We start from the raw sequence: 11,821 nt of genomic DNA, 5'->3' as shown, positions 1-11,821 counted from the left end.
GAACTATGCAACAACACGGTGTAAAAATACATCTCGCTTGGGTAAGACGACACTTCCCCTCAAAAGGGGTCCCGGGAGCCAATTCCACAACAACATGCACAAGATGGTGCAACATGTCAGCTACATTAAACAAAGACTTGGGTTTGGCCGCCAAACCAAATAAGACAAAAGGGCTGTTGCTTGTTTTAACAGGGCTCTATGCAACCCCACTCAAAAACACTAATGTCCTCTGACTGATGTCAAAGTTGCACGAAATGGAAACACGCAAAGGTAAATAATCTAATTTGAGTATGCATGCAGCCTTCTCAGTTCCCTCAGCTGTTTATTACAAATGGAATAAATGTGTTGCAACTGAGGAAACACATGCACATCATTTGATAGCGACATGAAAACAAGCCCGAGCACCACTCAATGACTCAGATACTCAATGACGCAGATAAAGTGACCGTCATTTGGCAGAATCTCATTTAAAGCTTTTAGACGCACTGAAGTCATTCCAGCACAAGGACTGGATTATAAACAACAGTCACTGAAGCACAAAGGACACGCAGCATGGAGACGCATGCACAAGGAATGTCCTCCCGTTCTTTGGCAGGAAAGCAGGACAGGTGCTGGGACCTGTTGCATAAAGACAGGAAGTAAAACATGACGTCAGTGTGACGGGTTATTCGGCCATCTCTCCTTTATTACCCCAGTAACCTCTTTGTAGTGTGTGTGTGTGTGTGTGTGTGTGTGTGTGTGTGTGTGTGTGTGTGTGTGTTTTACTGCAGGACATTGTTATTAAAGCACTTATTTATAATGGGGGGATGTTAAAGCCGTTAAAGCGTCCTCTCCATTACATAAGAGCCACAACTCAGTTAAAGAATTTTCCTTCATGCTTATTACGAAGCAACATCCCTGACGATTTCTGTACCAAAAGGGGAAGTTCTGTCCAATTTCTGTGGCCGTTCAACACAAGCTGACAGCAGACACACTCTGATGATGTTCTCCTTACATGAATTTGACAGTATGTAGACGACCTTAAGATAATTTACCATATAACGCACACAAGAGCTTTGATGATCCTCACATTTTACCTTCGGCAAACATGCAAAATAACTAAAATGTTGCTTTCCAGCCTTCCAAAATGCCAAGACTACTGCCAGAACCTCAAATGTTTGAAAATAGACACGTATATGGGTATAATTTATATTAATATAATAAATCTGTCAGCCATAACCGAAATGTGATATCTAATAAATGTTATTTGTTTTTAATTGTGCTTCTCCTATAAACTAAAGGAGGCATTAGTGAACCAGCTTGTAAATACAGGTATCAAGTGTTAAATGTTGGCGATCGGCACATGTTCATGATATCAAGTAACGACTTTGTACTTGTGGGGGACAGCAGTTAAAAATAGACTCACACCCCGAGACGACCGGCTCTGCCTAAGCTCATACCCGAGTCTTCCAACACTGGTCTATAATCCGGACCACAGGACTATGAAAAGGGTAAGTCGTAGCATGCATGACTGAAAATCCCCCTCTTGGACTGCAGCAGCTGTGTTCATATCACTCCTTTGGTGTGTGATTCATCCGTCCGGTAGCAATTGTGTCCCTCTGACAACACCGCCGATGGTCTCCAGCCGCCGTGCTGCCAGAAGACATGACACCCTCTGTCAGCTGATTCCAATAGTAAAACATACAGCGTTTTGGCAGATATCTGTGTAAGACCGGCAGTATTTTTGAATTCACATGCACATGTTGTGGAAAGTATACACGGAGAGCATCAGGATGACATCGAATTACATGTTGGTGCTTTTCTTAGTCACATATAGGTGCTGACAGATTTATTGGCCTACCTATTTTTTTATGTCAGTACAGCCGAACAAGATCAAATTCACCGATAAAACCTATCACCAAGATTGATTTCACATCCTCAAACAGAAATATGCCGAGACGGCAGTTTTACGTCTAAGTAAATAGCCAGGTTGTGGTCGTTGCTTTGGTTTAGTGGTGGTGCACTTTCAGTGTTTGTGCCGTTTACAAAGGGGCACATGAGGTGTGTTTGTCACAGGATTGGCTGAAGTCAAGCAGCCAACTCTCTAAGTTGACGCTCTGGGCCCCGTGGCAGCACTGGGTGTCCTTCATCACAGCAGGAATCTGACAAATGCAGGTCATGGGTAAAGATGTGCTGGTATTTTTCCAGTGTCTGTGCCGATAGCTCCCCTCCAACGCTCCTACATATCAGGATCCAGATTTCCAAAACTTTCCTTTCAACACTTTAGAGTCAGGCGCCGACACAAATGGAAGTGAGCAACAGGGCTGGGAAAAACAAGCTGGGTTTTGAATCCATAAATTATGCCGTTTAAGAATATCTAAGATTGGAAAAGTTGCTGATTGTAGTTTGTTGAATATTGAGTTTCCGATTCATTGTAATGTAAATGAACACTATTACTGACTCAGAAATGCCTGAATTCTAATTCTTAAGCTTCCACATAAGATAACAGCCTGCAGCTAAAAATGAGACACTCCCCAGACACCTGGCATGTTTATCAGCTACAACAGGAAGGATTCTTGTTGATAACATGTGTGAAGGGTTTATTAGAAGCATCCAAACAGATAACTATTGACCATTTCTACCTACAAATAAGCCAAACAAGAGAAACTCAATTGACTTTAAATACTAGATGAGATAAACCAGATCAGCGTCTTTTTTAATATTTGATTATCGTTTTGCAGAAAAAGTGTCTCAGAGCTGTAGTACAACGCTGGAGGGAGAAAATGACGCCGCTGGAGCCGGATGTGAACATACGGGCAATGTTGTGACCTCTATCCTAAATTCATGGCTTGAAGTGGCTCCGCTGAAAACCACAGCCAGCAATGGACTCCTCAGTGCTGTGCACAGACGACTGCGCAGCATCACCAGAGACAGGCTCTCTTCCTCGTTCTGCGCATCAGATTGGAGCAAAGATGTCTGAAAAATCATCTGAGACTCTTTCAAAGATCAGCAAAAGCCTCTGCCAGGAGAATACCCCAGACTTGGACTGCTTGAAGCCACCTGCCCATTTGTCTCTGGACATTGAAAGCAGACCCTGCAGCTATTTTGGCTCATCTGAGGCTGTTTTACCTCTTTTGCCCAGTGATCTTGGAGCTCCCATTTATGCGCCTGACTTTAAAGAACCAATTCTTTCCTTTTCTCTTGCACAAGACAGCGCTGCCCCTCAAACTCTGATCACATCTGTCCCCGAGCCACTTTCCAGCTGCTGTATCATCTCTGACCACAGTGGAGATTCCTCTCCACCCAGGCCATTGTCAGACAGCATAGATAAGGACACAGCTTCAGCACCTGTGTCTGACCTTTATATCTTTGAAAGTCAGACACAGGACTATATTCTCTGCCCCAAAGTTGCTCGGGAGGACTTTAAAGGTCCTGATTGTGATTCACGTGTCCTGACGTGTGGTTGTGGACACGCGGCGGAATGCTGCGGTTGCCACTCTAGTCAGGAAGGAGTTATGCTGGACCGTGAGTCAGACATGAGCCACAGCGAGACGCTAATACCGCGTGCGGGAGATGCCTGTGAGACAGCCCCGTCGGTAAATGATGCTCAAGAAGGGGTAGCAGAAGGCGCCGATTTAACCCCTCAAATGCGATGCTGTGACAACCCAGTTGAACTGTGGCTGGATGCATGTCAGTATCTAGCAGGTGAGGGCCCAGATGATGTTCTGCATGAGGTGGCTCATTCCATTAAGCAAGAGGTGCCAATGCTCACCAAAGACTTGGATTCTCCCACAACAGATACACCGGTGTCAGGTTACAGTTGTGATGGTTGTGAAGGGATTGGCTGCTCTGATGATGACACTGCAGGTCGGGGGCCACCGGTTGAGCGGTGGTCTTCTGTTGACAGCTGGGCAAGTGCACTCTCAGACTGGACTGGGATAATCACAGCTCTACCGCAGGACCTTACGGCAGCTTTCACGGAAATAGGGGCTGAGATTGATGCTCTGACACAGGCACTAGCGGAAGTAAACGCTCAATTACACAGAGAGACGACTGACGACGGGAAGAACCAAGAGCCTGCAGGGCAATTGCAGCAACTCATGGGTGTCCAGGATCAACCTCTGAAGCCACACAACCTGCCTATATGCCTGCAGGATGGAGATGACTCTCAGCGCGTCCGATTGCTGTGCGACACAAACGCCATGACGCAAGGAGTGAAGGAGCGAGAAGAAATCCAGCGCAGGAGGACAGAGCTTGATCCGTGCCCCACGCACTTGTCTGCTCCCACGGCACCGTCCAGTGATACAGTGGCCTCTCCTGGAGGGTGTGTGACAGATGTGATCCCTGGCTCACTGTACCCTGCTGACGTGGATCTTGGAGGCTGTGATGAGAGAGACGCTTCTGTTAGTAACAATGAACATCCAGTTATACTGAAAATAATAGAGGATACAGATTTGGAGAAGGCACCCAGAGAGCTGCTAATAGAGGAGGTAAGTTGGCTTTGGATACTATTATATAGGGAATTAATGTCCATTTTTGCACGTCTTTATACACAGTATTCCTATGTAATGTGGCAGTCTTCCAAAGAAATCCAACCTTACCAGTTACGGTCATCCCGGTCAAACTGGACAGATACCGTAATCATGTGCTTTAGCAATCAGAACATCAGGAGACATTCCCTTTCCTGTCCTTGTAAATGCTGTCATATGTCCACCTTGGATAGCCAATCAGGAGGTACAGATGCTGCTGCTTTGCCAAATAAAATCCACGCACGTCACCGCTCAGCGCACCCGTGAGTTTTGTCACCTCACTTTGGATGGGAGCCATCCATTCTGCACGCACGGACCCCTGCTGCCATTTGATTCTGTGTTGCTGGATGGCTCCTGTCTCTAAGGCAGCTGCCTGAGCCGAGGGAAAGAGGTGGAAAACTTCGGATGGACAAAAATGGCGGCTAATAATAGCTGATAACAGCATGCATCCGTCAGGGCGGAGGGGTGAGAGGAGAGCACAGCTGAAGTCTGAAACATGACCCCCGCCTCTCTATCTTTCTCTCTCTCTTTTATATATACCCCTTTTTACACACCCATTCCTATCAGATCTCCTTTAAAAACCAATGATCTGGAAGCCTACAAGCCTGGAGAATTGTCTTGGTCGGTTTAGACGTGCGAGAAAGATTGAGCTCCTATACATTTAAACTAGGTTTGACACGGATGCAGGACACATGGACTGAGGGATTATTCTTGACCCAAAAATAAGGTTTGTGCTGGAAAGTGTTTCAATTTAATGGTTTTGTATGCCGATTGCTAATTGTGTGTAAGATTTTATGAAGCTACAGCCTGTATTAAAAATATAAATGTTTTCCTTTTTCTTCATCAGTCTAACACAGACAAGCAGTTTAAAGGGACAGATGTGTGCGGAAGGTGTTTCACGCCACCGGGCCATCTGGTCGGGGAGGAAACTCAAAGGAACTCCACAGCAGTTGAGGCTGACCGTGAAGGAACGGATGTTCATTCCTTCCACACACGGACTTTGATAAAGTCACACGTGTCAGGTGTGCACACACGACCTTTCTTGCACATAAATTGCCAAGAGCCACCTGACGCGTCACCAGATCTTGTAGCTCCAGCTTGTAATTTGGAGCCACAGAGGGGAAGTCCCAAGTTTATTACTCCGCAAGCTCCTCTCAGCGTTGGCTCCTCCCACGGCCGTCAGGCAAACGGCGAGGTGAGAAGGTCTGTCAATGTCAACACAGACCTCTGCTGTGGTCATGAGCAACCGTGCATTGGCTGGCCTACATCAGATGGGATTCATGTCAAACCCTCTTTGGAGGGTGAAGCGTTGACTCAAAACAGCCCTGCTGAGGAACTTCCATCCAAGGAACAGTTGGACTCGGACCGAGGTTACATTACTGAGAGAAAAACAATTGAGGACATCCACGCCTTCAGTAGAGAACTGTCAAACTTGGCTGCTGTTCCTGGAGATAGTTTTGTCATCTCAGAAGAGAAGCGACTGGCAGTTTTTACTCTGGATATAGACGACCCTTTCGTTTCTATGCCCTTACCTGCTGCTCCTCCCATGAAACCTGAGAAAAGAGGAAAGGCCGACAAAATGCCTCACAAAAACCACAAGTCTACTGCTGAGAACAAATCACGTCCCAAAAAGGACAAGCTGGTGGGGCATCCATGTGTTCCACGGACTTCCAAGAACGAAGACCATCTATTGCACCATGTTTCTGCACAGCAAGTGTGCAAACAGCAAGAAAGTCAGATCCTGAGTGAAGAAAAGAGCACCCTAGCCACGTGTGAGGGCAATGAGGTGACGCCCGTGCCTGAGAATGCTGAGAAGGCTTCAAACAAAGTTCATGGAAAGAAAAAGAAGAAGCATGTTCAGCATGCAACAGGAGCGAGGAGTGTTGGAGAGCCACTGGCGGGAGTGGAAAATGGAGCAAAGCCAAAAACCACAAAAGGAAGAGTCGATATGTTTGAGGCCAAGTTGGGTTCAAGAGCTGGGAACACTCAAAAAGATAGCGATCATTCATGCCACCCTGAGAAAAAGTCCCTAAAACCAGAAGCCAAAATCCCCCAAGACCAAACGATACATCATACGGGTCACAAAGACCACCAGCCAAAGAGCTTCTCCAGTCCTTTAAATGATGAGATAAAAAGACGACGTCTGTCTGGAGGTAAGTTTGCGAAGATGGTTAATGCTTTGGATCCGAAACTACCAAAGGCAGCACCACCGCATCAGGAAAGCCGAGAGGAGACCAAGGCTGACGGCGGAGCGCTTAAAAAGGCCTACAGCGAAGTGGTGAAACAGAAAACCGCAGCTAAAGAAGGTAAGAAATATACGACCATTGTAAAAGCTGTTGGCCAGCTGTTCTCCTAAAACGTACCGCGGTTTAAAAACACATCAGAACCAAAGGTGGTGAAGTCCATCCAGGCTGAGGCTGTGAGTGGAGACCCTCAGAGTCTGTGCCTGTGGTGTCAGTTCACGGCTGTCTTTTCCCATCACACCATCACCTGGAGCAGAGGGGGGACTGTCCTGTCTGAGCTCAAGAGAAGGTATTCGGATAACTTTACGTTCACCTTTACACCTTTATACATACCCTGTATTTTAGCATTCAAATAGGTGGAATGTGTACCTATGAAACAGAGGCTGTGTGGTTTTGAGATGGTTCCATTTGTGACACTGACCTCTATGTGAAGTGCAGGGGACGAGAGCAGAGTGACACTGACCATCTCCCACGCGTCCCAGAAAGACCTTGGCAAATACCAGTGCCGCCTCACCAGTCTGCAGGGATCAGTTACCCTGGATTACCTCCTCACATATGAAGGTATTAGACATGACTTAAAGTAGAGATGGACAGACATCCTCATGGTGGACTGACAAAAGAAAACCTGTGCATCTGTCTGCTTGCTAGCTCTCAGCGAGATCGTCATCCCGCTGTCGCCGAAGATCAGCTCTGGTGAGTTTTTAGCTTTGAGTGAAGTTTATTTCTTTGTTCTACTGGACAAATGATTCCATGTGTTGTGCTTCAGCCGCGCCTGCAGAGGTAGTGATGGAGGAGGAGGATGTCCAGTGTTCCAGGCTGCTGTTCAAAGAGGACTTCCTCTCAACCCAGTACTTTGGAGAGAACCAGCCTGTCAGCATCGTCACAGAAAAGGTCCACTTCGGGGAGGGCATGCACCGGCGGGCGTTCCGGACCAAGCTGCACACGGGCCAGGTGCCCCTGTTACTGTCTGGAGACTCCTGTGTGCTCAAAGTGCACAATTCCATCAGTCATTGGACCAAGAATAACGAGGACCTGATTCAGAGGAACTTTCATTTGGCTGTGGAGGTAAAACTCCATCCTCCTTCAGAACAAATGACAAATTACAATATAGATTTCTTTCATTCGTATTCTGACAGTCAAAGAAACGTGCATGTTACTTCCCTCAAAAGCTGTTTAGTTTGTTAATGTCATTATGAGAGAGAAGCTACAGAACCTGTTGGATTTAAATTCTTGTGCAGGAGTGTCAGGTCCAAAACACTGCGAGAGAATACATCAAGGCGTACACGACCGCAGCCCAGTCGGTGGAGGCCTTTGGAGACATCCCAGAGTGAGTGACAACCATGTACAGGTGCACGGTAACGCTGTATTACTGGTGTTAAACGCTCAGAAGCTGAAGCCTCTTTGTCTCCAGGATTATTCCCATCTACCTGGTTCACCGCCCCTCCAACGAGATCCCCTACGCCACGCTGGAAGAGGAGCTGATCGGCGACTTTGTGAAGTATTCAGTCAAAGACGGCAAAGAGATCAACCTGAAGAGACGGGACTCAGAGGCAGGGCAGAAATGCTGCGCCTTCCAGCACTGGGTTTACCACAAGACCGAGGGCAACCTGCTGGTGACCGACATGCAAGGTTCATTAAACACCGACTAAAAGTTGCTTTCATCCTCGCTTAGGCTGGAAATATGAGAGAATTTTGGGTTATTTTTCAGGAGTGGGAATGAAACTTACCGATGTGGGAATAGCTACAACCAAGAAAGGGTGAGCGTTCCTGTCTCTGTATTTAGCAGTCGATAGATTTAGCCCCCATGCTCAGAATGATGCATTTATAATGAATCTTTTTTCTTTTCTTTTTTTTATCAGATATAAAGGCTTCAAAGGAAACTGTGCCACCTCCTTTATTGAGCAGTTTAAGGTTTTGCACCAGTGCAACAAGTTCTGCGAGATCCTGGGCCTCCACTCTCTGCAGCCCAAAGCTAAAAAGTCCGTAGCTACGCTGAAATCCAAAGCCCAACCCCCCACTGCTCCCAAGAAGAAGACATTCGGGCCTACAGTGAAGGGAAAGTCATAACAGGAGGGGCGCGACCGCGGGAGGTCAGGAGCCCAGGACTGTTTTTCCATCTCACGTTGAATATTTGAGGTGTGCGTTTTCTTTAAGGTTGATTTCTTTTTTAAACTGTGACAAATTGAACTGACACTTGAAAACGACGCTGAAAGCGCCAAGTTATCGAACTGTGATGTCTTATTGACCTCTTTATTGATGCCGGTAGGCTTTTCTTCTTCTTTTTTTTACTTCCATGACATCGTTAAATTATTGAATGTATTGATTGACGAGAGGAAAGGTTTATCATATAGTGCAGATATTAGGTTGTTTTCTTTTAGATCACACATTACGCATGGGTCATTTTGGTGCATTTTGACAGTATATATTCAGTTTAATGTTACATAATTATCATGTTAAAGTCCTGCTTCGGGATCAGCATGTGCTCAAATGCTATTTTCATTATCCTGAAATCAACCCAAAGACATTTTGTACACTTGTCGGCCCTCTTTAGTGTATCTAGAAAAATGGGTTCTTATTTATTGATTTCTTAACGGGGGCGTATGTGCTCTCCCAGATTGATTTTAAACATTGTTTCATTGGTGTGTGTCTTAGCGCTCCGGCTGAGATAAGTCAAAGACAGAAATAAACCCAATAATCCCATTATGCTGCTATTTTATTGCAGTCTCCGTTAAGCCTCTTCATCCCGTCGCCTTTTAGACCTGACCCAAATTCTTGACATTACACTCAGGGTGTTAGATCTTTGTCATTAAACAGGTGTTGCTAGTTGAAAAATGGCTTTGAGTTCTTTTTCTAATGATGTTCGTTGACGTTTGTTGCATGGTTGGGGTTGGAGAGGGTGCTGTTGTTGTCGAAGAAAAACACTCAGACGTGCTTCAAGTGCAGCGCTGTCAACTCTGACTGTAGCCACACACCAAAACTGACACTGTTTATTGAGAGGAACTAACGTGCAGACAGAAATACAGCTGTACAAGTGTTGAAAAACAGTGGCAGTGTGAAAAGGCATGCGTGACCTGTTCTTATATAGCCTACACGTACAAACGGGGGGCTTTGACAACAAATTAGCACATTAAGACACTAATAAGTGGGTCACGGTCAGAGGCTCAATATCACGAATAATCCATCAACACTCGCTACGTCTGTTTTCACCTCTGACCTCTGTGTGGTGTAACGTTTCCCACCTTATAGCCGCCAACAGGTGGCGCACAGGATCACGGAGGATGCGAGCAGACATGAGGACTCTCACCGGAGAACAGAGACATTTGGTGGGGTCTGCCGAGGTTCTGTTCACACTGTAGCTATTTAGTGTGATAATGGCGTTTGAAAGAAAGGAAACAAACACCATTGTCACACTCCATAGCTCTGGAGAAGAGGGCTTTCTGTGGCAGGTGGAGAGGTGTTGATGTGAGACCACTGGGAGGACCACCTGGGGTAAAATGGACAAGTGGATTAGACAGAGGAAACGTGCAGAGTAGAGGAAATATCACAATGCTTCTCATCATTTAATCAGAATTGTAATTTAGAATTGTAATTCATTCAAAAATGTAATTACTGTCAATGGAAAAATCCAAATAGAATACAGATGAAAGAGAAACGGTTTAGAGCAAATACACAAGGCTTAACCGACGTGTCCAAAGTCCAGACGTGTCCATTTCTGCTGTGGGGATCTCTGCAGCTGTGTGAACGCGTGTGTGAACACAAGATGTGCGACACGGAAAAGACCTGGGAGAGCCTTTCTGTCAACCTAATGAACATTTTGACATCCTCTTTGTTTCAGAACTGCAGGTGACTCCCTGTTAGAGCTTTGAAAGAAAAACATTCCTGTGATTTTGAACTCCTACTCAGATCTCAAGAGCAAAACAACTCACCTTTTTGAGGTGAATCCACTTCCAGAGCATTCCCTGCTCTTCAGCCCTTCTGCTGCTCTCCGTCCTCTCTGCTCATTCCTTCTTCCAACAGACGTATTTGTCTCAGGTGCTTTCCAAACAGTTAAAAGTCCAGTAGCGTGTCCAGAGTCGCGTGTCCGTGACGTGATGTGACCTGTGCTGCTTTCAGCTCTGGTGCCGTCCCATCCAAGTCTTTATGTAGAGGGAGCAGAGTTTGGATAAACAGCAGGTTCCACATTAGTGATAAGCTACAGGGGAAGTATTGATCGACCCTGACCAGAGGTAGAGGGTGAGGGGTGGAGGTGGGTGAAACCAAAACCCCGGTGAGGCAACAGGCACTAACAAAAAATGGAGCTATGCCAAAAAAGTCTTGTAGAAAATAAACAATACAACTGGAGAAAATATGATAAAATGGATTAAAAGGGAATTAAATTACACATTCTTAGTAGCGATCGGTCGAATCAAAAATAGTTTAACGTGCAACATTGTGAATGAATTCACGTAATGGAATCTGCTTGAAGACATGAAAGGTGACGTGTCTTTGTTACTTTCACTGTCTGATGCTGAAGATTTGGAGGCCTCTCCTGTCGCTGCATCCAGCAACCACAATCTAAAAACGCTCCTCTGCTGACCAGCTTTAGTTTTGATCAATAGGATAAACCCAAGAGCAGAGCATCTGGCAGAAACCCCAAACGAATTATGCTCTTATTACACATAGAAATTTTTTAAAAAATGCGAGAGTCGAGGTCTCGTCATCAACTCTTAAACTGAATGGTCAGTGTACGTGCGTCTCCATGTGGAATGATTGAAGATGTGGAGCTGACTTGGCACTCGTTTTGTTTGTGACCAGATCGAGGGTAGCGTGCCTTGATAAAATGTCCCCGGGCTGGCGTTTATTTGCTTGTCCTTGGAGCTGATAACTCCTAGATTGGGACTAAGTGAATGAACTGAGGTCCCTTCACCACGGCGTGTGTGCACAGACCAAATGGGCCGAGCGGGAAGGTCCATTTCTCCAGACACGTTCTCCTATCTGGTGCCAATTTTGAGAAGCAGCACCTGTCCTGCTGAACAATAACCCATCCGATTGACATTCCAAAATCGGCACAGAGGCTGGACTCCTGGTTCT

General features: G+C 45.9%; 1 protein-coding gene and 1 non-coding gene across 3 annotated transcripts; one reads left to right on the top strand and one right to left on the bottom strand.

Annotated features, from left to right (window-relative positions):
• The first annotated feature begins 730 nt into the window (after nucleotides 1–730).
• On the top strand, nucleotides 731–9,578 carry alpk2 (alpha-kinase 2). Of its 2 annotated transcripts, XM_029837624.1 has the most exons (11): nucleotides 731–1,490; nucleotides 2,721–4,469; nucleotides 5,356–6,814; nucleotides 6,893–7,040; nucleotides 7,185–7,312; nucleotides 7,400–7,444; nucleotides 7,518–7,816; nucleotides 7,990–8,078; nucleotides 8,163–8,380; nucleotides 8,460–8,508; nucleotides 8,611–9,578. In XM_029837624.1, exons 2-11 carry the CDS (start codon nucleotides 2,862–2,864, stop codon nucleotides 8,816–8,818), a joined length of 4,251 nt encoding a protein of 1,416 aa, XP_029693484.1. In that variant the 5' UTR covers nucleotides 731–1,490; nucleotides 2,721–2,861; the 3' UTR covers nucleotides 8,819–9,578. The 2 variants fall into 2 exon arrangements, with proteins under 2 accessions (XP_029693484.1, XP_011602914.2); XM_011604612.2 differs by lacking the exon at nucleotides 731–1,490 and having other exon boundaries at nucleotides 2,315–4,469.
• Nucleotides 9,579–10,105: 527 nt separating this feature from the next.
• Nucleotides 10,106–10,171, bottom strand: mir122 (microRNA mir-122). Its single transcript, NR_105329.1, has one exon. It is a non-coding gene; the product is annotated as a microRNA mir-122 (primary transcript).
• Nucleotides 10,172–11,821: the final 1,650 nt, after the last annotated feature.

This window comes from Takifugu rubripes, chromosome 6, assembly GCF_901000725.2.
Source record: "Takifugu rubripes chromosome 6, fTakRub1.2, whole genome shotgun sequence".
NCBI classification, from domain to species: Eukaryota; Metazoa; Chordata; class Actinopteri; order Tetraodontiformes; family Tetraodontidae; genus Takifugu; species Takifugu rubripes.
This window is presented reverse-complemented; position numbering and strand designations above follow the sequence as displayed.